Source organism: Canis lupus, chromosome 1 (genome assembly GCF_003254725.2).
Source record: "Canis lupus dingo isolate Sandy chromosome 1, ASM325472v2, whole genome shotgun sequence".
Lineage (NCBI taxonomy): Eukaryota > Metazoa > Chordata > Mammalia > Carnivora > Canidae > Canis > Canis lupus.
Window position 1 is genome coordinate 105710431 of NC_064243.1, and position 24388 is coordinate 105734818.

Consider the following 24388-nt stretch of genomic DNA (forward strand, 5'->3'; position numbering starts at 1 on the left):
ACCTATATCATTGTATTATTGCTGTAAAAATGAAGTGCAAGTGCCCTGTGAAGAAAAAATTGCACAATTACCAGAATATCTTCGAGTTCCTCCTTTACAAACAACCCATTGCATAAGATTGAATGTTATCTGATCTCTATAGATGTTAATATCTTCCCACATGAAGCACTCTTGTGTTCTAGATCTGCACAGAATAAGTGTGTCATGCTGTCCCTTTGATGTACATTGTGGGTAAGCAGGGTATAGTCCTTTTCTTCAAGATTCTAAATGGTTTGCAATCTGCCCGTGGTGGTGTTAAGTTGATTTATAGTTACACAGGAGCTGATATTTTTTATTGAGCCAGTAAGCTATGGGCAACAGAATTGCTGGGGAATTCCTTGACAAGTCCAAATAGTCAAAGGATTATACCTCTTCCATGGTATCTTTTTGACTTTCACCAAAATATAAGGAAATAACCACGTGCAGAGGGCGTGGTTGTCCTCCAGTATTCCACTGATGCATTAAACAATTAGCCTTACCCTAGAAAGATTTGGCCCTTGCCCAGCTCTAGGGAGGTTAACCTCTAAGCCCTTGGAATGTTCTCCTGATAAGAGTATCTATTTATCTAGGGCCATGAGCCTTGCCAGATAGTCTACATGAACAAAGTGATTTATGGTGGGGACCTCAGGCCACACGTGGTATCAACTTGACCTCTGGAGGAGCCGGAGACTAAGGCCAGCCATACCTATGGGATCAGGCCCCCAATAAAAACCCTGGACACTAAAGCTCAGTGAGTTTCCCTACTTGGGGATACTATGTATATGGCCAGTACAACTCTAGTGGGAGAAGACAACTGAAAGCTCATACCTGGTCTCTCCTAGATCCTACCCTACATGCCTCTTCCCTCTGCTGATTTTATTCTATTTTTATTTTTTAAAGATCTTAATTAATTAATTAATTAACTTATTTATTCATGAGAGATAGAGAGGCAGAGACATAGGCAGAGGGAGAAGCAGACTCCCTGTGGGGAGCTTGATGTGGGACTCATCCCAGGATCCTGGGATCAAGACCTGAGCCAAAGGCAGATGCTCAACCACTGAGCCAAAGGCAGATGCTCAACCACTGAGCCAGCCCCCTCTGCTGATTTTAATCTCCATTTGTTTGCTGTGATAAACCATAACTGAAAATATAACTGTTCTGCTGAGTTCTGTGAGACTTTTTTATGAATCATTGAGTCTGAGGGTGGTCTGTGGACTCCTAACTGAACCACCCCAATTGAGTTTGTTGGGGTTTTTTGTTGTTCTTATTGTTGGTAGTAATTGTACCTTGTGAAGTTGGCCATGTGGTTCCATTCCTGAATATCAGTTTCTCAATCAGAAAAATGGGCACAATACTACCAGTGCTGCAATGTGGTAAGAATTAGAGATATTAACTACTGATGCACATGGTGCCCTACAGTAATTGTAGATCATAACTTAGTTGTTGGCTTTCACTGAACAATTATTCTTTTCCCTTCTTTATTTCCAGGATGACAGATCCCTCATGTACAAAATAGAGGGGATAGTGAGCTTCATGGTTCCTGAGGCCACTTCTAGTAATGCTATCCTAAAATTATGGTAGTAATACTGACCTGTGTAAGTATTTACAGATTTCTCAGCATCTTCATAGAAATCAGCTTAAGCCATTGTCATAATGGTTTTATTATAGTCCCTTAGACAGATGGGAAATTGGAGCTCAGAGAGATTAATGGCCTGCTCCAGGTCATAGAGAAAAGACTAACAGCGTCAGGCCTAGAACCTGGCCTTCCATACGTTAAGTCCAGTACACTAAAACATCATCACCTGGGATCTCAACGCTCTTGGCTCTGCAACACCATGATATTTTTCTTCTCTAAGATGTGACTTAATAACATCTACCATATAGATGATGGTGTTGAGAGAGCACATGTGAATACATTTATCATTGAATTTCTAGAGTGACATGGGCATGGCATTAAAATGGAACTAGGAGTCAGAAGAGTTGGGCACTCCAATAGTGAAATTTCTAGTGACTCACAGCAAGTTGCTGAATCTCCCAGGGCCTGCTTCCTCATCTGTGAAATGAGGACAATAATTCCTAAGGGAATTGTTTGGTAGATGAAATAGGACACACAGTGGGCCACAGAATATACACATGGAAGAAGTCTATTACTTATTATTTATCAAGTACTTATTCTCTGTTTTCACCTCTTTACCTTACTCTAGCCCTGCCAGTCTTCCACTCCCTACCCATAGCCACCTCACCCCTACCCTTTCTTTGTTTCCTCAGACACTTCCCACCCTGCCTCTCATTCCATTTACCCAACCATAACAGCAGCAATGATAACACCAACAGGATCTCAGGGACAAGAGAGGGCCAGGACCTAGCCAAATGCTAACTCTGGCCTTAGAGTCATGTGTTGTGGAGGGCAGGATTTGGAATGGATGAAGAGAAGGTCAGCAGTAAGAGGCATGGGGTAGAGGTAAAGGTAAATTCATAGCCTAAAAGGAACTTTTGTCCCAATCACTCTTAAGTTCTGTTCACCTTGAGAATTAGGAGCTCATAGGAACAGATGCTGAGGAGCTTCAAGGATAGAGAAGTATCTCCAAGACTGTCTCTGAAGCCCCAATACCATGACTTTCTTCTTTCTCCTCTAATCTTCATCTCCAGGCCCTTCCCCCTTTGAAGGACCTTGACTACCAGGTAGAGAAGCTTAGCCTCTCTCTCAAGTTGTTGGGGGAAGTCATGGAAATCACTTTCAAAGGTTTTGAACCATAGAGAACAGGTATGGGTGTCATAAAGATCACTATGGAACTGCATCAAGGAGAAAAAAATAGTTCAAGAGGATAATATGGCTTGAGCTAGAACAGTGGCTCCGGGGGTGGAGAGGACAGGATATATTTAAGGGATATTTGAGCAATAAAAGACAGTTCTATGGCCAGCAGGATAAGTTCCAAACTCCTTTGCCTTGCATTTGAGGCTGTCCATGATTTTGCCACACACTTGCCCTACCTCCACCACTTCCTTCCTTAGCTTCGGCTTTTTTTTTTTTTTTTTTTTTTTTTTTTGCCTGCCAAAGAGAAAAGTATCTTTCCACATGTAGTCTATAAATTGCCATCTCTGTATGTTTACTCAGGCTACTCATCTTTTCATGGCATCCTTCTGCAACTCTCCATTCTGCCCACATTCAAATGCTATCTCTCTTTCTAAGTCCAGGTCAAATGTAACTTCTTTCAGGTTGTCTTCCAGGAGCTTCACAACCAGAAAGAAGCCTCCATTCCCAGACTCACTTCAGCACCCCTAACTGTTCATCTTTTAAGGCAATATCTCAGACAAACTCTGAGAGTTGCCCTACCTGATAACCATCCTCTTGTGCATCCTTATTATTTCAAATTTGTCCAGGTGATAAACCCCCCAGTTTAAAAGAAAAAACACCTCTATTTCTCTGCCTCCTCTACATCCAGTAATGGCTCTCTGACAATTGTGGTCAATGGGCCAAGTACAAGAAAAATGTCTTGTGTAAATAAAAGCCTATTCAGCCTTTACCCCACTTTCTTTACCATTACAATTGAGCTCTGAAGGTCTGTTTTTTTGCATATAATACTAGCTAATGGAATTCCAGAGCCTGGTTTTAAAATAAGTTTTCATAATAAAGGAAACAAGTCTTAGAAAGAATTGAAAAAGATATTCACTTTCCCTGAAGCTATAAATCAAAAGATATTGTTCTGTGTTATAAAAGGGCTCAAGGAATCTGATTTGATATTGTACAAAATTGAGAATGTTTATAAGAATATAATTTATGTTCTCCTTTGCAATATACAGTTTTGTATGAATATTCATGACTGTTACTGACTTGTTCTGTTCTCTGTTGATACAAATCCGCCCTTGGAAGAACAATTTAAACAAAGTGGTCTTATGAGACTCTAAAGACATTAGAAATTATTCCATGTCTTATGAAAATGATATCCAAATAAAATGGAATTCTGACCAGTTGTCTTATTTGATAATTTCTTGCTCTGGTAACAATAATATTATAACTGACATCTCTGTTTTCTTAAATTGCACACCAATCTATAGGATTGTACTCTTCTTTTCTCCCACATGTGCAATGTAAAATAAAAACCTTGGACTCTGCTAGATTTATTATTAAGCAAATATTTTGAGAGACTTGTCTACTTAGAATACCAATCATGAGTCTATCCACTGAAGACTGGGGATTTCTGCTTTTCTGATATTAGCCCAACTTTTTCTTTGTTGCTTTCTTCTTTTTCCCCTTCTCCTCTTGCTTCCCCTTCTCCACCTTCTCTTTCCCTGGAATATGGATGTGATGGTGGAGGTGGAGCAGCCTTTTGGCAACCATGAGATAACCCATAAGGATCAAAGTCACAGATTGAAGATGTTGACAACAAACAGTACAGGGGTTCTGCTTCCCTGGAAGCCTTGTGGAGCTCCTACATTCACCTTGTACAATCTACTGCTGTGATTCCTCTTCATTTGTTTGTTGCTCTAGTTGGGAAATTGATGAAATATCCTATCAGAGGCACTATTTAAGAATGAGATTCTTGAGGGAAGGCCCTACATCAAATAGATCTTTGTTTTCCAAGGCGCTTAGAAAGGATATTGTCTGATAAATATTCCCTGAAAAAAATGTGCAGGCACAAGTCTTGATGATTTTCCAGCTATTAATTTCCAGTTTAATTACACTGTGGTCAGAAAATATACTTTATATGACTTCAATTCATTTAAGTTTGTTGAGACTGGTTTTTTAGTTCAGAATATGGCCTAAGTGTTCCAGGAGTTGTTAAGTAGAATGTGTATTCATTGGATGGAATATTCTATAAATGTCACGTAAGTCAATTTGGTCAATGGTATTCTATACCCATACCAATTTTTTCATCTGCTTTCTCAGTTACTGAGAGGGGAGAATTCATTTGCCTAGTTCTCCTTTCAGTTAGATTGTTTTTTTTTTTAATTTTTGAAATTAAAAATTTTAATTAGAAACCAATTCTCAGAATCTAATTGAATATAGTGGTTTATTTACAACCTCAAATCCAAGATTGAGGAGAGCTCTGGGGTGGTTCCAGACAGGGCTTTGCCAGTAACTCGCTGGAAACTTTAGGCAAGTGTCCTTACCTCTTGGTTTCCCCTCATTTTCTCCATCTGTAAAACAAGCAGGTGTTATTGTCCAGCGTCTAATGGTCCTTCTGACTTCAAAATTCTGATCTCTTCCAAGTCTCATTCCCTTCTCTAGGGTTTAGCACAGCCACGGGTTATCTCCACAGGAAACCTCTTTCGCCTTCCGCTAAATGATCATTTCTTTTTCTAGACTTACCCTTGTCTTGGGTCCCCATAGTTCCAGGCTGCACCCTCTTGAACAGGGCTCCACTCTGCTATTTCCTTGACAACTCAAAGTCCTCCTTGATTTTGGCTAAGTGCATCATGTGACCGATTGACCGACTTGTTACAGGAACTTACTTTCCAGGGGGCGAATTGATTGGCTGATTTAATGCCTCTTGATGAGCCGGATCAACTGACAGGTGGAATAAACGTGTGTACTACTACTGAGTAACTCACTGGCAAGGGACTAAGGTAGAGGAAAGCTGGTTAGCTCATGTATAACCAGTTCATGAGGTGGCCTCTGAGTCGTCAGCCTCACCAACTTCCCAACGGCTAGAGGTCGCGTGGGGATGCCGCACCGTCCTCGCCCCCAGTCCCGCCCTTCAGGCGAACCAGTGAGCCCCAGCGAATCTGTGCAGAGCCAATCAGGGAGGGCCTGAAGCGCGTGGGTGCTGTTGGGATAGGGAGGGAAAGCAAAGTAGAACCGTTGGTCTCCTTCGCCTGAGGCAGATTGGAACAACCGGTGGATCCTTGATCTTGAGCAGGAGGTTCTAGATTGGGGCCTCTAGGTGGCTCAGTGGCTGAGTGTCTGCCTTTGACTCAGGTTCTGATCCCGGGGTTCTGGGATCGAGTCCCGCATGGGGCTCCCTGCAGGGATCCTGCTTCTCCCTCTGCCTGTGTCTCTGCCTCTCTCGGTGTCTCTCATGAATAAATAAATAAATATAAATAAATAAATAAATAAATAAATAAATAAATAAATAAATATTTTAAAAGGAGGTTCCAGACTCCTACCAGCCCTGAAAATGCAGGCCAATCAGGCTTTAAGAGATACTCCTTCCTCAAGCGAGTACCAGGTGATGGGGTGGATTGAAAGCCATTAACCAAGGAAGAAAATGCCAAGTGCTTGATCCTTAGGGCCAATCAGAAAACATCTTGGTACCCCATTTCCTTTCCTGCAAGCAGGTCCCTATCATGAACAAATCAAGACACATGAGGAAGACCCAGTTGTCCATTCTCTTGTCAAAACTCACCCCCGACCTATTCCCAACCCAGTTCCCATCCTCTCTCCCATTTCTCTTCTAGATGGCATTCTCCACTCCTTAGGATCCCACTTTCTGAAATTACAAAGATGCAAGGAAATAACCTCCTTGAGTAAGGATAAAATTTAAACTGCTCACCCAGAGCCTTTGAAGCCTTGAAGGGTCTGGCACTTTCCATCTAAGCTCTGGTACACAGACTCCCTCTGGGCTCTTGAACTCACTAAACTTCATTCATCCCAGAGCCTAGAATCTGCTGTCCCTCTGACCAGCCCGTAATAATAATCTTGGTCTCAAAACAATTGTCACTTTCTCAGAGAGGACTTCTCTGATTCTCTAATCCAAACTAGGTTCCTCTCCCTGGTCTCTTATACTTTCTCATGATATTAGGCTATTTTTCTTCCTAGCACTTGTCAACATTTTAAGCTGCAATCTTGCATTTATTTCTTCATTGTGTACTTTTGTAGACCACAAGCTCAATGGAAGCAGGGCCAGTGTCTATCTTGGTCACCTCATTATCTCATTATGGTGGATGCTCACATTTCTGTGGAATGCGTGAGCTGCATGCCAAAGGGACACCCATACATGTGAGGGCTTATGTAAACATCTGCCCTTGAATACAGGATGACCATCACATTGGTGCTGGATGGAGAACCATTATATTTATTCACAAAAAATGCCCCAGGGAAGAGATGACCCTTTTTGCAACCTCTAAAAACTACCAGCATCTGGATCCAGAAGGGAGGATGTCATCCATTTTGAGAGGAACAATACACAGTCACAGTCTATTCTCATGCCAGATTCTTGTTCTCATTCCTTGTATGCCTGACTTTCAGCCTGGCCAAGAAATGTTGCACTAAGTAGGCTCTTTGCCTCCAGTCTTACTTCTTCTAAGTACATCTTCAATAACTACTCTTAGAATGATCTTTCACTGTGTATCTGGCCACTAGTTCTTTTTTTTTTTTTAAGTAGTTTCTGTGGTAGAATTTAGTGATTCATCAGTTGCATAAAACACCCATTGCTCATTACATTAAATGCCCTCCTCCATGTCCATCACTCAATTACCCCTTCTCCACACCCACCTCCCCTCCAGCAACCCTGTTTCCTAGAGTTCAGTGTCTCTTATAGTTTGCCTTCCTCTCAATTTTCATCTTATTTTATTTTCCTTCCCTTTCTCTATATTCATCTGTTTTGTTTCTTAAATTCCACATATGAGTGAAATCATATGGTATTTATCTTTCTCTGAGTGACTTGTTTTGCTTAGCATAATACCCTCTAGTTCCATCCAGGTCATTGCAAATTGGAACAGTTTGCTTCAAACCTGCAACAGTTTATAATTCACTCAATTATTCTATAAACTTTTTAAATATTATTCTAATACGGTTTTTATTTTTTAAGTTTCAATTCAATTTGCCAACATATAACACCCAATGCTTATCACATCATATCACATGCCCTCCTTATCAACAAACATTTTTGAGAGTCTTATATTCTAGGTACCATTCTAGGTGTTGGTGGTATAAGCAGAAAACAAGACAGACAAGATCCCGGTTCTTGTGGAATTTATATTCTAAGGGAATCAGGATTAAGATTGTAGAAGATAAAACTTCAATGCTTTATCTTGGCATTCAGGGACTGTCTTTGTGTCTTTTCTCCACCTGCACCTCTGGACACCACTTTTAATTCACTCCCCACCCACGTATGCCTCAGGGCAGTGGTGAAAGGTCTTATCCAAAGGTATACAGCCACTAAGCACTGAAGTTGGTACTCAATCTATATATGATGGTTCTAAAGTCTGGTGCTGTTATATGTATATTCCAGGTTCTGAGCATACTGTAGGGGTTCAAAAGCTACTTCTTGGTGGATTATAGTCTCACATTTATTTTGCCTTCCTTTGACACCATTCCAGGCCAGGGCATATTTCTTCTAGTTAACCCGAATGACAGATCATAGAATTTTCTTTGAAAGGTTCTAAGACCAGGTCCCAGAGTAACCCTATTCAATGGAGCATCAGTGTGAGGGACAGATGGGGCTTGAGGGAGCTTGTGAGCTGAGGAGACTCCAGGGACTAATAGACTCCAGGATTTCTGGGGTTGCTGAGGATTCTGTGGACTTTAGTAATTCCACAGACAGGGGACTCCAGGTAGGCATGTAGTTTTCACAGGCTTTATCAGTTCCAGTTTATCTTGCTTTTTCTGGAAGGTTAGGGTAAGGGATGCTACAGAGCAAGGGCAAAGAAAGAAGATATTGGAATAGGTCTAGAGGTGAGGTATTCAAATCTTAAAAGGAAAGAATCTTGTCTCTCTCTTTAAGTACAGAATTAAGGCAATGTGGAGCAGACATTGGTTTCACCTTTTCTCAGAATCTCATGATTGGAGTCTGTGACCCTGTCTTCTCCTGCTGGTTCTCTGTGTGCATTCCCGGCACCAGGAGCCCAGACCTCCGGGCAACCATAACTCCATCTCAGCCCAGTTACTTTAAGGCTGCCTTCCCACCGGCCTGATTGCTCTCTGAGGACAGGGCTTGAGTCTCATCCATTTCCAACACCCCAGCATTGCCCAGCATGGAAGGTAGGAGATACTGCAGGACACTTTGGTAGAATTTAACAGATGTATGGTTTATCCACGAAGGAATACCATATCCTAGCACAGTGTGTAAGGAGGGCAGCAGGGCATTTCTAGTCCTAGAGAATTATAAATTGTAAATAATACTGAGGCCTGTCTCTTCCAAGCCCTGCTGAGGATGTGGGGTCCAAAGTAAATAAAGGAGTACCTTGGCTTTGGCATAGTTTTCAAGCACTTCAGCCTAACTTGGGCCTGTGGCATCTACAGACTGTGTTGACCAGTCTGCCAGGCACTCAGAGACCAAAGCCTTTAGTTTCCACTCTGATGCCACAACCACTCTTAGGGGCTCTTTCAACCTTCTCAGTGTGGATTCAGTGTGAAGGGGTGTGTGTGTGTGTGTGTGTGTGTGTGTGTGTGTGTGTGTGTGTGTACATTGCTGATTTGAATTAGTCTTTGTCTTAATTTTCATCTTCCCTTCTTTGGGCCTTAGCTTCATCATCCATAAGTGGTCTGCCAGCACATTCTGGCATTCTAGATGCCCTATAGGATTGAGGATGATAATTCCTTTAAACACTGTCTGTGTTTCTCTTTGTGAGTCTTATTGCCACTATTCTGATAGAGAAGATTCCAGACACAATGGATACCCACCAATATCCAGTTCTCTGAAATTGGGGTGATTGTGGGTTTTTCTTGTTCCTTAGGCTTCAGAGACATCTTGGATTCTTGGCTTGCTCTGACTTTAGGGTTCTTTTCTACTTTGACGGCTGTAATTTTCTTTGCCAGCTTCATTCTGATAGGTTTCATTCTAAGGAAATGACCCCTTGATTAGTTCTGGCTCTCTACCTCCATGCCACCGCTCCCCCACTCCCCCTCAAGGGCTCTAATCTTGACCAGAAGTTCTGGTTTAGAGCCTCAATGACCCCATTGGCTTGGTGTGTTATCAAGGGCAAGCCACACAGCCTCTCTGTGAATTGATTTTGTCCTCTGTGGGGAGACCTTGCTTATTAGGCTCTGGGGCTCAGATGAGGTCAGCTATGAAAGGGCTTTACAAACTGTAAAGGATTGTTATTGGTCTTTAAGTACAGCTTATTATGCTCTAAAAATAGCTCCTCAGTTTGTCCTGCCACCTTATGTTTCTTCCTTCTCACCTCTGATAGCCAGTCAGTCCCCAGTCCCATCTCTCTTACTCTCTTACTGCCATCTACTCTTACATCTCTCTTACCTCATCACTTGCCTGGCTCAAACCTGGCTCTTTGCTGTGCAGTCTGTGGCACCAACTTCCTGCCTTGTTTCAGGCCTTTGGGCTCTTGCTCTTTGATCTGTGTACAGACACCTTGTATGAGGAGCTTTCCTTTCCAGTTTAGCACTGTTTCATGGATCCTAATTGAGGATCAAGTCCAAGATACTTGCACTGGCCAGAGGCCCCCCTGCTAAACTCTCTGGCCTGACCTCTGGCAACTCTGCCCTTCTCATTCTGGGCTTCTAGCCAATACATTTAGTCAACTTTCAAGAGTCTTTATAAACTAACACCAAGAAGCTTTTCCAACTTCAGTTTTAGCCATTTCCTCTCATTCTCAATGCACCTGACATTGCACAAAGACACTGGCAATTCCTCAAATGTGTCTCTGGGGTATGCATATACTACTTTCCACCTAACAAATGAGTACTCAGCACCCCCGGGAATGCTTCAGACAGCACTCCGGGGACTCTGCTGGCTTCTCCAGAACTGTCACTTCCTCCTTTGCTTTCTCCTTTATGAAATTCACTGAAAACCCCTGTCCCTTGGAACTGTTTGTGGCTCAACATAGTCCTGATGGCCCTGGACTGTAGCAACCATGTTTGATGCCTTCTTAGCTTGCCAGACCCTGAGCTCCTTGGGGGGCAGAGGTCCTGTCTTTCCCTTTCCATGCCAGCCCTGCAGCCAGGGCCTGCCAGGTAGAATTTTAGCCTTGGTACTCACATGAGTGGGATGAGGCAAAGGAACAGCACTGCAGTTGTAATGGCTCCATAGACAACGCCCTGGATCAGCCCTTTCATGAACATCGTGGGAAGGAAAGAGCTCTTTCCTGGATAAAGGGAGCATGTGAGAAAGGCTTCTCTCCTGAGGCCTTGGAATTGGAACCAAAGCTCTGCTCCCTCCCCCTCCCACTCTTCCTCACCCAGTCACTGGGCCCCCTCTACCCTTACTTGGCATCAGTAGGATGCTCAAAGCATGGGTTCCATTTTGGTTCTTCCCTTTACAGAGAAGGCTTGTGCTCATTTTTGGCTGCTCTGTCAAACTGATGGTGCTGTTGGCCCAGGGGGCAATTAAGATGGAAGTCACCTGGAGTCTGCCATCTGTGTTGTTCACACCTACAGGGACACTGTCCATCAACCACTGCACAGAGGGTGTGGGGATCCCATGGAAAGAACAGCTGCACTGCAGAGTCTTCTCCAAGGAACAAGAGGAATAGAGCAGCCTGGCAGGTGCTGTGGGGAGGTAGGGACAGCATTTAGCAAGGAATCCTGACTTCCTTTCTCCATTTCCTCCAGGACCCAGCCTTCTCCTCATTCATGATTCCCAAGGAACTTCAGAAAGACTTTCTGAAAGCCCAGAGGAGCAAGGCTTCACAGACCAGTTCTCCTTTATTCTCTCTCTTCACCTGGACCTGACTAATGGCAAGGGAACTTTCTGAGGATCTACATTGCTTCTGACCCCTTACCTGACCCCCACTGCCACCCCCAGGTTAGACTTCCCAGTCTCAGCTCCTACTTCCCTCTTCCTTCCATCCCTCAGGCTCTACTCCTTAGATCCACCTATGATCAACTCTGTCTCTTACAGTCTGGATGCCGTTGGGCAAGTCACTTCTCCTCTCTCTGCTCTTTCCCAGTTTGAAAAATAGGGGTATTCTCTGAACCTGTGTCATACTATCATGGATGTAAGAATGGATGCCCTAAGGTTGGCAGTGTTCCTAGCTGAATATATGGAGAATGGGTAACAGAACACCCTTCTAGACTTCTTTCTTCCCAGTCCAAGGTGACCTTTGATTGAGCACTCATCCTAAGCAGAGATTGCTATGGTATTTTCTGGGTAAGAATATTCGAGACTGCCTCACTCTACATAGAATAGGTAGGCTATAGGGATCCCTGGGTGGCGCAGCGGTTTGGCGCCTGCCTTTGGCCCAGGGCGCGATCCTGGAGACCTGGGATCGAATCCCACATCGGGCATCCCGGTGCATGGAGCCTGCTTCTCCCTCTGCCTGTGTCTCTGCTTCTCTCTCTCTCTCTCTATCATAAATAAATGAAAATTGAAAAAAAAATTAAAAAAAATAAAAAAGAATAGGTAGGCTATGTTGTCCACTGGTGACTTGCCAGTTAATAAGGAAGGAATGGTTCTTACTGTTTCCACACACTTTTTCACTGGAGTTGTTTGAGGTTACAGGAAGAAAGGGGTGATTTTTTCTTAACCAGTAACCCTTGATTTGGTCTTCTCATCTAGGTCACTTGAGGGAATGAGGAATTTGCAGGGACTATCCCGCACTGCTTGTCCTCTGGATTATTTATTTTTACCATCTGGGAAAGCATGCCTGTGGATGACAGACATGGGCTAACCCTGGGCCTTCCAGCTCCTAGTGCTCTCATGCTTTCAACGACCATGGCTGAACGCCCACCCTCACCCCCAACTCAGCTCCCTGGCCCAATCTGCTGTTCACCCCAGACTCTCCCAGTCCCACCAGGACTCGGCACACAGTCTAAACCATGTTGGTTATTTGGTACCCTACACCCTTATGTCCTCTTTTTTCACACCCCCGTAGCCCATCCACCCCAGTCCCAGAGCCTCAGACAGCTCCAGCACTGCCTCTCATCCCACTCACCCAGCTGCAGCAGTGGTACTGCCATCTGTAGCAGCCGGCAGTCCTCAGGAAGAGGAGGTGCTAGGACCTTTGCCGCAGCTGGCTCTCACATCAGAGCTGTGTGGTTCAGAAGGGATGAGATGATGAATAACTGGAAGAGGATGTGTGGTTGGGAGAGCAGAAAGTATTCTTAGCAAGCCAGGGGCTTCTGTCTCTGGTCATCCTGGAGGCCTGTTCACTCTCAGAAGCAGGAATTATGTGGGATGGGATATTCAAGAGCATCTAGGGACAGGCAGCACACCTACCACCTCTGAGAGGCCTCAATGCCACGTGTCCTTCTCTCTCCTCTGGTCTTTCCCTCCCAGTCCCAGCCCACTTGGGAGAAACTCAGTTACTAGGGTCTTTGGGTTCTGTCTCAAAGCTAATAGGGATTCATGGAAGGGCTGTGTACCTCAGAGGGTCAGGGCCAGTCTGGGTGTTTGGAATAGCCCATTGGGGCCACGGGAGAAATGGTGTAGACCAGAGCAACTCAGGTCAATTGGCCAGGGAGGAACCTGGAGAGGTGGTCAGGAAAGAATGACATGCTTGCGTTACTGAGTGGGCCGTGAGGATGGAGAGGATGGGGTAGCCTTCAGAGATCCTTTGGGAAAACCAAAATGGACAGGAATTCCTACTACTCATAGGAAAAGTTCCAAACTTCCTTGCTGTGAAAATGAGGTTCTCTGAAATTTTCCCTGACCCTTGCTTTTCTGTCTCCCTGTGCCTTTCTCAACATTTTCCATGCCAAAGGGAAAACGCTACCTTCTTTAGTGCTCCCCCTAAACATTCTTCTCCCATCATTCAGGGATTTCTCCCTTTCACAGCTATTCCTCTTGCAACTCCGCTTCATTCACATTCACATCCTACTTCAATTTCAGAGCTGAGTTCAGTGTCACCTCCTGCATGCAACCTTTCCTGATCTTCCTACCCAGTCTCAAGTGGGGAAATCTTTCCCCTTCCAGAATTACCACATTATTTCATTTGTTGTCTTTTGAGGAAAGAATCAGTTTTTTCCTTCTACTAAAGTTATTTGTTTTTGTGCAGCCAGACAACTACCTACCCTGCTCTTCGTTATAACAAATCCAGCTTTGTTTAGGGGTGTGATGCTGCAAGCTAAAGCACCACTTTGTCTAGATTCCTTTGCAGTTAAGGTGGGACACATGATATTGTTTTAGTGGAAGTGAGCTGAAGATTCCTGGGGAAGTCTCCTTTTCCTAATATTGTCATTTCCTTCTTCCTTGTCACTTCCTTCTCCTTCCTCCCTAAAATATGGATGTGCTACTAGAGGTAGAACAGCCACTTGGCAGCCATGAAGTATCTACAACGATGAGTGCCGCTCATGAAGGAACATTCTATTTTTTTTAAAAGATTTTATTTATTCATGAGACACACAGACAGAGGGACAGAGACAGAGACAGAAGGAGAAGCAGGCTCCCTGTGGGGAGCCTGATACAGGACTCGATCCCAGGACCTGGGATCATGACCTGCGCTGAAGGCAGACACTCAACCAGGCGGCACAGCCTACCTCTGAATATGTCCTTACATGAGGAAGACAAACTCTCATTTGGTTAGGTCACTCTAGTTGGGAAACTAAAGAAATAACTTAAAAAAAAAAAAAAAAAGAAAGAACTTAGTAGAGAATCTACCTCAGACTGAACTCTTTAAGGGAAGGCTATACAACAAATAGACCCTTGTGATCTCAGAACAGCTTAGAAAGTGACCTTTGATAGTCACTGATAAATGTTCAAATGTCAGTCTCACTTTTCATGAAATTATCTCGCCCCCCCCCTCTTTTTTTGGCAAAGCATTAAGAGCAGGAGCCCTGGATTGGAGCACTGATTATGTAAGCTATGTCACTGATTCCCCAGAGGACCACAGACAGATCCTTTTCCTCTCTGGGCTACAAGTCTCTCATGTCTGCATTAATTTCTGGAAAAGGCAGGATGAGGGGATGTGTCCTTTGTCTAGATTCCTTCCTGTGTCCATCTATAATTCCTTGTGGCAGACACTGCTGGCTTCGGACCCAACAGGTATCTCAGCACCACTGTCCCTGTTGCACTGTCCCCAATACAGAGACTGAATAAATAGTAATGTTCCCAGGTTCCCTTACATATATGTCCTCGTATTCAGGTAACATGGTTCTGGTCAAAGAGAAAAAAACCTTTCCAACCAAATTGGTATTTTACTGTTCAGAAAGGTCACTTAAACTTAGAAGGGAAAAAAGAAAGCAAAACCCTAAAATTGAACACAAACAAGAGCTAGTAAACAAACACAATAATAGAACAATTCTGGAAGAATATCTATTTCAAATAACTTTTGAACGCAGTGCTTTGGCTGTACTGTCTAAAGGGGGGACAAAGAAAGCTATCAGTATTGGTATTGTAATTTTGAAACTATGTTTTAAAGATTTTCACAGTAAGGAAAAAGAGAAACAATATAAAATACAATAATTTTTTTTTAAGATTTTATTTATTTATTCATGAGAGACACACACACACACAGAGAGAGAGAGAGAGAGAGAGAGAGAGAGAGAGACAGGCAGAGGGAGAAGCAGGCTCCATGTAGGGAGCCTGACGTGGGACTTGATCCCTGGTCTCCAGGATTACACCCTGGGCTGAAGGCAGGTGCTAAATCGCTGAGCCACCCGGGCTGCCCAAAATACAATAATTTAAGAGAAGAAAGTAAAGTTTGATTTTAATTGGCAATATCAGTACAAACCCGTGGTTAAAAAACAAACAAATTCTATTTCCATGTTTTGTTCACAGAAAGAGCCTAGAAGCAATGAGACATCCATAGCAATAAACATGCCTAGCACCTAAATCTCGGTTTCTAAATAACATCCATCAATGTGCTGGAGCCTGTGTGAACCAGCTTAAGGAAGCTAATTATTAAATTTTTAAGAATGTTGCAAACTGGGTGTCAAAAGCACAGTCATTACTATAAATTAAGTTATATAAATTCATAAACAAACTATGTTAAAGACAAAGGTAATAATTACTTGAAACTGATTAGTTCCTAATTTGTCTAGTACATTTTACTGTTATCTGTGTTCTTGAGGTTATTTACATCTATTTATAATCTGTATGATGGAAATACTACATAATGGTGTGCTACTGGATCTCTTCTTAATCCTGTATCATGAATTGGTAGCTTGAAACTGTCTATGGTGGGGGGGGGACTGTTTGGCAATGCTACAATTCAGGGCTTTCTTTTCCCTTTGGAGATCCAGTTAGTAAATATTTACTAGCATACCATTGCTAATATTTCCCACTCAAAGGAACTCATTCATCTTGGAACAGCCTTCCATAAACCAAGCAGCTCTTTGTTGGTCATTTGAGAGGTACTTATTGCTACCATCCAAGTAGCAATAGGATCTGGCATCGCCTCAGGTGGTAAAAGAGGGAAAAAAAGACCACCTGCTTGTGAATACAATGAATACCTCCTCATAATCCCTTGGTAGCCTGTTCCTCTATAAACCATTTCCATTTTATTACTAAACTCTTCTGGGCATAGCCTTCATTATTAGCAAGTTTATCCAACATTACCAAAGATATCATGAGAATTTCAGGTTTTAGGATTATTTTACTTCCTTCAGTTCTTATGGGCAGTTTCAGTCAAAGGCCAACAAGCTAGCTGGTTGTCTTTCAAATGGAAATTTTCTGATTAAAAAGAAAAATCCCAGAGATCGCCACTGGGTGGTGCTCACTGGCTTTTGTTATAAACTGCAGTTTCCATAAGGACTTTAAAGACCTCATTCTAGCAGCTTTATGGTTAGGGGCTAGCCATAGTCCCAAATGTAGAATATGCGTCAACCAAAATTGAAATAAGCCAATCAAACAGTAGGTATCTGACATTTTTTCTTTTTTTCACCAGATAGCCTATATTTTTCAAATTAACAACCTGTTTGGGCTTGGGCAATTTTATTGGCTCCCATTTAGCATGTCCAATCAATATTGGTTGAAGGGAGGATTTACATGCCTCCTGTTTCATAGTGCTAGGTAAGGGAAATGTCCTCTAGTAAGACACGGCACCTACTTACATTCAGATAAAGGAACGAGAGACACAATGGCTTTACATAAAATCTGTTCAAGTATTCCATTTCTATCTTAAACCCTCACTTTAACCCCCTTAATACTTGTATTCCTGTATCTTCCCAATGTAACTTTAATTCTCACTAGGATTCACAATGCATGGGGTGCCCAGCTTAAGGAGTCCCAGAAACATCTCTTCTCCAGACCATTTTACCATTAATGTGTCTATGGCTTTGAGTCTCCAGCTGAGCATGGAGCCAAAGAACCCAGGCCTTTTTTTTTTTTTTTTAACCAATCTTTATCTTTTTTTTTTTTCAGGTGAAACAATTTTATTTCACAGTTGTCTTTAAAACCACAAAGACACTATGTTCTTCATATAAAAACATTAGTACAGATAACTATACTTTCTAGAAAATGATTATATAGACCCTCTCAAAGAAAAATGCACACCATTATATGGTTCAGACAAGTTACTTGGGAAAAACACATCTGGACCGATTCCTAAAACATACCAGAAGACCACGCTGCATCTTTTGGTTCAAAGTATAGATTACTGTCATCAGTAAGGGCTCCTGCATTCTTACATATTTGATAATACACATATAGACTGGTTTGTGACTTAATGCTCCATTGGTTCATCAGCCTTTTCTGCAGGTTCATCAGCAGGTTGAGCAGGCTGTGCCTTTCTCTGTGGTCTTTCTTCAAGACCTTCCAGGAACATCATCATCATCATAAATCGTAAACTCCAAGTCTTTACCAACAATTCCAATGGAAACATTCTTTGTAGTTAGGTCCTGTTCTGCAGGAAGTGTCTCTCGTAAGGCACGCAGACCATGTTTAACCAGTTCATTCAAATTGCACTCCATAAACCCAGACATATGTCTCTCCAAGTAAGTGCGAGCTGATTGAGAACGGGCTTCAATGGACATGGCTCTACAGTCAAAATAGTTGGCAGATGGACAGGTTTGGAAAATGTGAGGGCCCATATCATCATAACCAGCAATAAGCAGTCCAACACCATATGGTCTCCGGCCATACCGTTGTGTTGGTATCTGGGTCTTGCTTCCAATTAGAGATACAAGAGGAGACACAGGAAGAGGTCTGTCAAATACAAATCTGGAATCCAAACACTCCTGGCGCATAAAATTACATAACAGTCTAGCATCAGCAGTAAGTCCCGCAATTGAGATACCAATATGGTTATCAACATGAAGAATTTTCTTCTGATGCGCTGCAAGCTCTGACTGTGCTCTCTTCAATGCAACCAACACCGCATGGGTTTTTGATTTCAGACCAACTGTGGCTGAACCTTGTTTGACAGCTTCCATTGCATATTCAATTTGATGAATCCTGCCCTGAGGGCTCCAAACAGTGACGTCATTGTCATACTGGTTGCGAAACATGGTTCCGGCGCGGATCCCGCTGCGGCCTCCGGCCCCAATCTTTATCTTGATTAATTATGAGATCATCACCTCAGGCAGTTTGAAGTTAGAGTCCCATTGTCACATTTGCCTTCTGGCTTTTGAAATTCCTCCAATTTAGAGTAACTAGAATAGACTTGATTAGGATCCTTCAAAGTTGAGGGACCATCTGGGGCTCCCCCTGGTCCACCCAAACTCCAAGAGCACTGTTCTAAGACCTCTGTTTTTAATCCCATCAATGTCCATTCTATTTCTTAATAATGGTTTAAAGATTTTCTTCTCTTTGGGATGAATCCCCCCCCCCTTTTTTTTAAACATTTTATTTATTTATTCACGAGAGAGAGAGACAGAGAGAGAGGAAAAAGCAGGCTCCATGCAGGGAGCCTGATGTGGAACTCGATCCCAGGACTCCAGGATCACAGCCCGGGCTGAAGGGAGGTGCTAAACTGCTGAGCCACCCGGGGAATCCTGAGCTACCTGGGAATCCCCCGGATGAGTCACTTTGACACTTTCCTTTTTCTTTCTTTCTTTCTTTCTTTCTTTCTTTCTTTCTTTCTTTCTTTCTTTCTTTCTTTCTTTCTGATTTTATTTATTTATCTGAGAGAAAGATTGCATGGGGGTGGGGAGCAGAGCCACACAGGACTTGATCCCATGACCCTGAGATCATGACCTGAGCCAAAGTCAAGGGTCAGATGTTTAACAGACAGCCACCCCAGCCCTTTGTCTTTCATTCTCTTGTGAATTACTCTAATTTTCTTTGCTACCTGTTGTTTCAACATGGCTTTTCCTTTTAGTAGCAGCTCTGAGGTTAGCAGCCATAGTTCAGACTGGACAGAAATCAAACTTGGCCCAGTGTCAGGATCCACTCCAGCGCTTTTCTTTACTTTCATTTTAGCTTTTATAGATAAAACTAGCCAAAAGGATTGTACATTTAATTTGTTTCTTGAGATTTTGAATTTCTTTATGCATCCACCGAGTCAACTCTTCCAGAGTTGGATCCATAATTTTTTTAAAAATTGGTAACATTAACCTCTTATATCTAATTGCAGAACAGTTGCATTTTCATGTCCACAAGTGACTTTGGGGACATGAAAAAAATATTCATCATCCCCTGACTTCACATCCTTACTCCTTCCCAAAACGTATGTTTCACTGAACTAGGTTCTCACAAATCTAATTTCTGTTTCCAACTGCAAAGTCAGTGAACAGTCCCAAACCACAATATCTGCAGCAATTGGCACAGAACAGTCAGGATTGGGCAATGAATACCAGGTTCCCTATTTTTTGCCCCTGCTTCCAGCTCAGAACCGATCAAAGAAAGTTAAATCTGCTCACAATTCAATCACATAAGATACCCCAATTTGTAATTAGCTAACCTTCAGCTTACCTATGATCACAATCTCTAAGCAGACCCTGTCTGAAACTTCTTTTTCCCACTATGCTACCTGCCTTTGAGTTGTTGGCCGAATGCAAGTGATGGTGGCTGACTCTGGCTACAGCAAGCTCTGAATAAGTAACTTGTTTGTTCTCATTTGAGCAGTCTTCGTTTATTTCCAGAAACTCCAAGGAATTAAGTCTTAGGATTTCCTTCTTGTGGAGGAAGAAACTGAAGCTTGGAGAAGTAAGTGACTTCCTTAATGCACTGAGCAAGTGTACTTAGAGACAGATGTAAAACTTAAGTTCCTTAGGGCACCTGTGGCTCAGTGGTTGAGAGTCTGCCTTCAGTTCAGTTCGTGACCCCTGGGATCAAATTCCTCACCAGCCTCCCCATTGGGAGCCTGCTTCTCCTTCTGCCTGTGTCTCTGCCTCTGTGTCTTGCATAAAGAAATAAATAAGATCTTAAAAAAATAATAAAACTCAAGTTCCTCTTTCTCCACACTAACTTTCAAGAGAACAGAAAATATATAAACTACTTATATTGTTTGGCCAACCAGCAGCAGAGTAAGGGTAGAAAGTAAAGTTAAAAGTTTAAATATCTTTGCTCTCATCTCAGAAAAAGGAGAAAAAAATCAATCACCTCAGACTTAGGAAACACGTCTCTAAATCAAATGAAGTCATACTTAGGAAGAAATCAAGAATCAAAACCTCAGGAGTCCCTTTTGACTCTCTTTTCTCTCATAGTCCACAGCCATGTCAGAAAATGTTGGCACGGCTTTTAAAATAAATTCAAAATCTCACTACTTCTAATCAATCACCTCCACTGAGGCCACTCTGGCCCAAACTACCATCCTCTCTCACCCAGATTGCTACAGTAACCTGCTCACTGGACTTGCTGCTCTACCTTAGTCTCTGTCCATTCTATTCCCCACAGTGGCAGCTGGAGGGACTCTATCAACACCTCAGTAAGATCCCACCCTTTCTCCACTCAAAACTCTCCAGTGGCTCTCATCTCACTCAGAGTAAAAGTCAAAGTTCTGTACTGGTAGCCTTCTTGAACTTTGCTTCTCTGACCTCATGTCCTGCCACTCTGTGGAGGCTCTCTACTTCCAAACTCAGTCTGCTTCCTCTAATAAGTCTCAGGAAGCACATTCCCTAATGACTGGCACTCTCATTCATTCCTTCTAACAACCAACATTTTGAGTACCTCTTTATGTCAGGCACTGTTTTAGGGATAAGGCAGTGAACAAGAATGAGACAATCCATGTCCTCATTCTAGTATGGAAGGCAGACAATAAACAAGTTGGCAATTAAGATAATTTGATAACTATTAAGTACTATGAAGAAAAATAATGCAGGATAATAAGATAGAGGGTTATGGGGTGGTGGCCATGGGGAAACAGTTGAGGTAGGGTGGTCACAGAAGGCCTCTTTGAGGAGGTGACAGTTGAGCAGAAACCTAGAGGAAGGAAAGCCACATCTGCTGCCTTTTTGCACTGCCAATCCCCCCCACCCCTGCACCCCCCTTGCCCTTCTCTGATATAAAACCATATTTGGATGTTGGGATGAGCCCTGTCTGGGTCTTGGCCCAGGCTCTGCTAGTAAATCACTGAATAGCCTTGGCCAAATATTTTCTCCTCTCCACTTTTCCTTTTGATTTCCTCATCTGTAACATGAGTGGGTTTTATGACTTGGGATATAGTGATCCATCTAGCTCTAAAACTCTGATTTCTTCTCTGTCAGGCTTTAGAGATACACAGGAGGACTCCAACCACCCTCTCTACTCTTCTCCCTCTACCATTTCCCTTTGCCCATCATTTCTCTTCTCCATTTTACCTTTGGCTCCTGTTCCAAGGGCTCCAGGAAATCCTTTGTCCTCAGCACACTTGGGATGGTGTATTTCTTTGGCAGAATCTAAGTGGTAAAAAGGGTTTTCCCAACTTGCTGTGGGAAGGACCCTCTTTTGGATCAACTGACCTACTTATGCTGACCGGAAATCTGATTTTATAGGGAAACCAAAGACTAACAGTGAAGTGGATTAACTGGCTGACACTTGGGATAACGGTGGGACCAACGACTGAGCGCCTTACAGGGAGATTAACTTATTAAGAGCCTGCTTCAGAGGGTGCGTAATTAACTAACAGGGCAGTCTGCGAAGGGAAATGGGTGGATTATCCTATTAACTGATTAATTGGTTCACAAGGAACTACCTGTTGCCTCCTACGGGCACTAATCTGATCATTAATCAACAGATCACCTGAGGACCCTCTGGCTGCCCTTGGGGCTGACCAAGTGACCTACTTGGTGACAGGCTAAATTCAGTCAGGCTCCTGGTGACGGGCTGACTGATGAGCCAGCGGCTGCTGCTGACTGCTCCAGCAGGGGTTTCGGTCCCCCTGAGAGGCTCAAGGCCCTGCCCTGGGGTCTAACCCACCCCGTATCTGCGGAGCAGGGCTGCCTGACAGAGAAGCCCCGCTTTCCTGGTAGCCCACTTTGGGCAGTCCCAACGCAAGACGCGCACCCAACGGTTACCAGAAAAGCCAACAAGGCAAGAAGAGCTCGTGACAACAGTTAGCTTTCATCTGTGCACGGGGAAGATGTGCAGTGGCTGAAGTCTCCTTTGGTCCTGAGCTCTGGCCTTGCATGGGCGCGTCTACCCTGCAGCCAATCAGCGGCTGCAGGGGCCTCTTCTACAGCCAATCAGCGGCGGCACAGGCCTATGCCGCAGCCAATCAGTGCTGCAAACGCTCTTACCCAGCAGCCAATCAATGAGGCAGCTGCAACCAGGCAGGCAGGAGCGGCGCGCGGTGCGGTGGGAATGTGGGTGTCCGCTTTCTTCTTGGAGAGGCTTTGATGTTGGTAAGGAAAACCACGCCACCCTCCCAACTCTGATGGCTCAGTTCCTCGTTGTACTCATTAAGTACTTAATTAACCATAAAAATTTTAAGACATTTATTGCTATTAAATATAGTTTTGCTTATGGTCTATGTCACTAGAATGTAAGCTCACTGTGGCCAGAGGTGAGGTTTTTTTGTTCGTTTGTTTGTTTTCTTTTTTGTTTTGTTTTTACTGAAGTTTCTTGCATGCTTGGAATATTGAGGATATTTAATATTCATCAATAAGTTTTCATTTAATCATGAACAGGCTGGGGGAACAGGAACTCAAAGTTTCATGTTAGCAGTATGAGATTGATTCATCTTACTGAAACATAGCTCTCATCATGTCCCATGTATGTACTCTGTCTCCTACTAGACTGTAAGCTCCTTTTGGGCAGGACAGATGTCAGAGTCATCTTTGTATCTCCTATAGTACTTGTCAATAAATATTTCTTAAACGGAAAACAACAAAAAAATTCATATTTAAGCATATGTTTATTTATTTTTTTATTTGACTATTTTATTTTTAAAAGATTTTATTTATCTATTTATTCATGAGAGACACACACACACACACACAGAGAGAGAGAGAGAGGCAGAGACATAGGCAGGGGGAAAAGCAGGCTTCATGTAGAGAGTCAGATGTGGAACTCAATCCCCAGACTCCAGGATCATGCTCTGAGCTGAAGGCAGATGCTCAACCGCTGAGTCACCCAGGTGTCCTCTAGGCATATGTTTAATTGGCCAAATACTGCCAAAGAATTTTCCAAAGTGGATGAACCAGTTAACACTTGAGCCAGCAACCTATGAGTTACAGATGCTCCACATCCTTGTCAACATCTGATAATAGCTGGTCTTTAATTTTAGCCATTAAAATTTTGTTTGTGTAGTGATACCTTATTGTAATTTTAACTGCATATTCCTGAGGGGTAATGCTTTTTAATGTTTTTTTTTTTAAAGATTTTTATTTATTCATGAGAGACACAGAGAGAGGCAGAGACACAGGCAGAGGGAGATGCAGGGAGCCTGATGTAGGACTAGATACTAGGACCCTGGGATCAGAACCTGAGCCAAAGGCATATGCTCAACCTTTGAGTCACCCAGATGTCCCTTAATTTTTTTTAATTGAAGTTTAGTTAACATAGAGTGATATGTTAGTTTTAGGTGTACGATATAGTCATTCAATAATTCTTTTTTTTTTAAGATTTTATTTATTTATTCATGACAGAGATAAAGAGAGGCAGAGACACAGGCAGAGGGAGAAGAAGGCTCCATGCAGGGAGCCCGATGTGGGATTCCATTCTGCGACTCCAGGGTCATGCCCTGAGCTGAAGGCAGATGCCCAACTGCTGAGCCACCCAGGTGTCCCTAGTCATTCAATAATTTTATACATACTCGGTACTCATCACCCTTATTGTGTATCTTAACCCCCATTCTCTGTTTCACTCATCCCCCTACCAATTCCCTCATTGCAACCACCAGTTTGTTCTCAATATTTAAGAGTATTTTTTTGTCTTTTTATCTTTGTTTGTTCATTTGTTTTGTTTCTTAAATTCCACATGAGTGAAATCATATGGTATTTGTCTATGTCTGATTTATTTCACTTAGCATTATACCCTCCATGTCCATTCATATTGTTGCAAATGGCAAAACCTCATCCTTTTCTATGGCTGAGTAATGTCAGTATGTATATGTATACATATACCACATCTTCACCCATTCATCTATCAATGGACAAATGGACACTTGGGTTACCTATATGTCTGGGCTATTGTAAATAATGCTTCAGTAAGCATAAGGATGTATATATCCTTTTGAATTAGTGTTTTTGTTTTCTTTGGGTAAATATCCAGTGTAGAATTATTTGGTATATTAT

General features: G+C 42.8%; 2 protein-coding genes and 1 long non-coding RNA gene across 6 annotated transcripts in view; 1 reads left to right on the forward strand and 2 right to left on the reverse strand.

Annotated features, from left to right (window-relative positions):
* SIGLECL1 (SIGLEC family like 1) lies at positions 1–22297 on the reverse strand. 4 transcript variants are annotated; one of them, XM_049108578.1, is made up of 7 exons: positions 22169–22297; positions 21473–21550; positions 12790–12885; positions 11123–11404; positions 10896–11001; positions 9584–9740; positions 1–45 (listed from the first exon to the last, which is right to left on the reverse strand). In XM_049108578.1, the coding sequence occupies exons 3-7, from the start codon at positions 12812–12814 to the stop codon at positions 16–18; spliced, it is 600 nt and encodes a 199-aa protein (XP_048964535.1). In that variant the 5' UTR covers positions 12815–12885; positions 21473–21550; positions 22169–22297; the 3' UTR covers positions 1–15. The 4 variants fall into 4 exon arrangements, with proteins under 4 accessions (XP_048964535.1, XP_048964528.1, XP_025279863.1 ...); XM_049108571.1 differs by lacking the exon at positions 1–45 and adding an exon at positions 4876–5157; XM_025424086.3 differs by lacking the exon at positions 1–45 and adding an exon at positions 7563–8589.
* Positions 15490–18776, reverse strand: LOC112645056 (proteasome subunit alpha type-1-like). The gene has a single exon (XM_035711155.2). It carries the CDS (start codon positions 18239–18241, stop codon positions 17540–17542), a length of 702 nt encoding a protein of 233 aa, XP_035567048.1. The 5' UTR covers positions 18242–18776; the 3' UTR covers positions 15490–17539.
* The window catches only part of LOC112645060 (uncharacterized), a 19061-nt gene continuing 16601 nt past the window's right edge, over positions 21929–24388 (forward strand). Inside the window, exon 1 of the long non-coding RNA XR_004812855.2 lies at positions 21929–22495. This is a non-coding gene — a long non-coding RNA (uncharacterized LOC112645060). The remainder of the gene's footprint in view (positions 22496–24388) is intronic.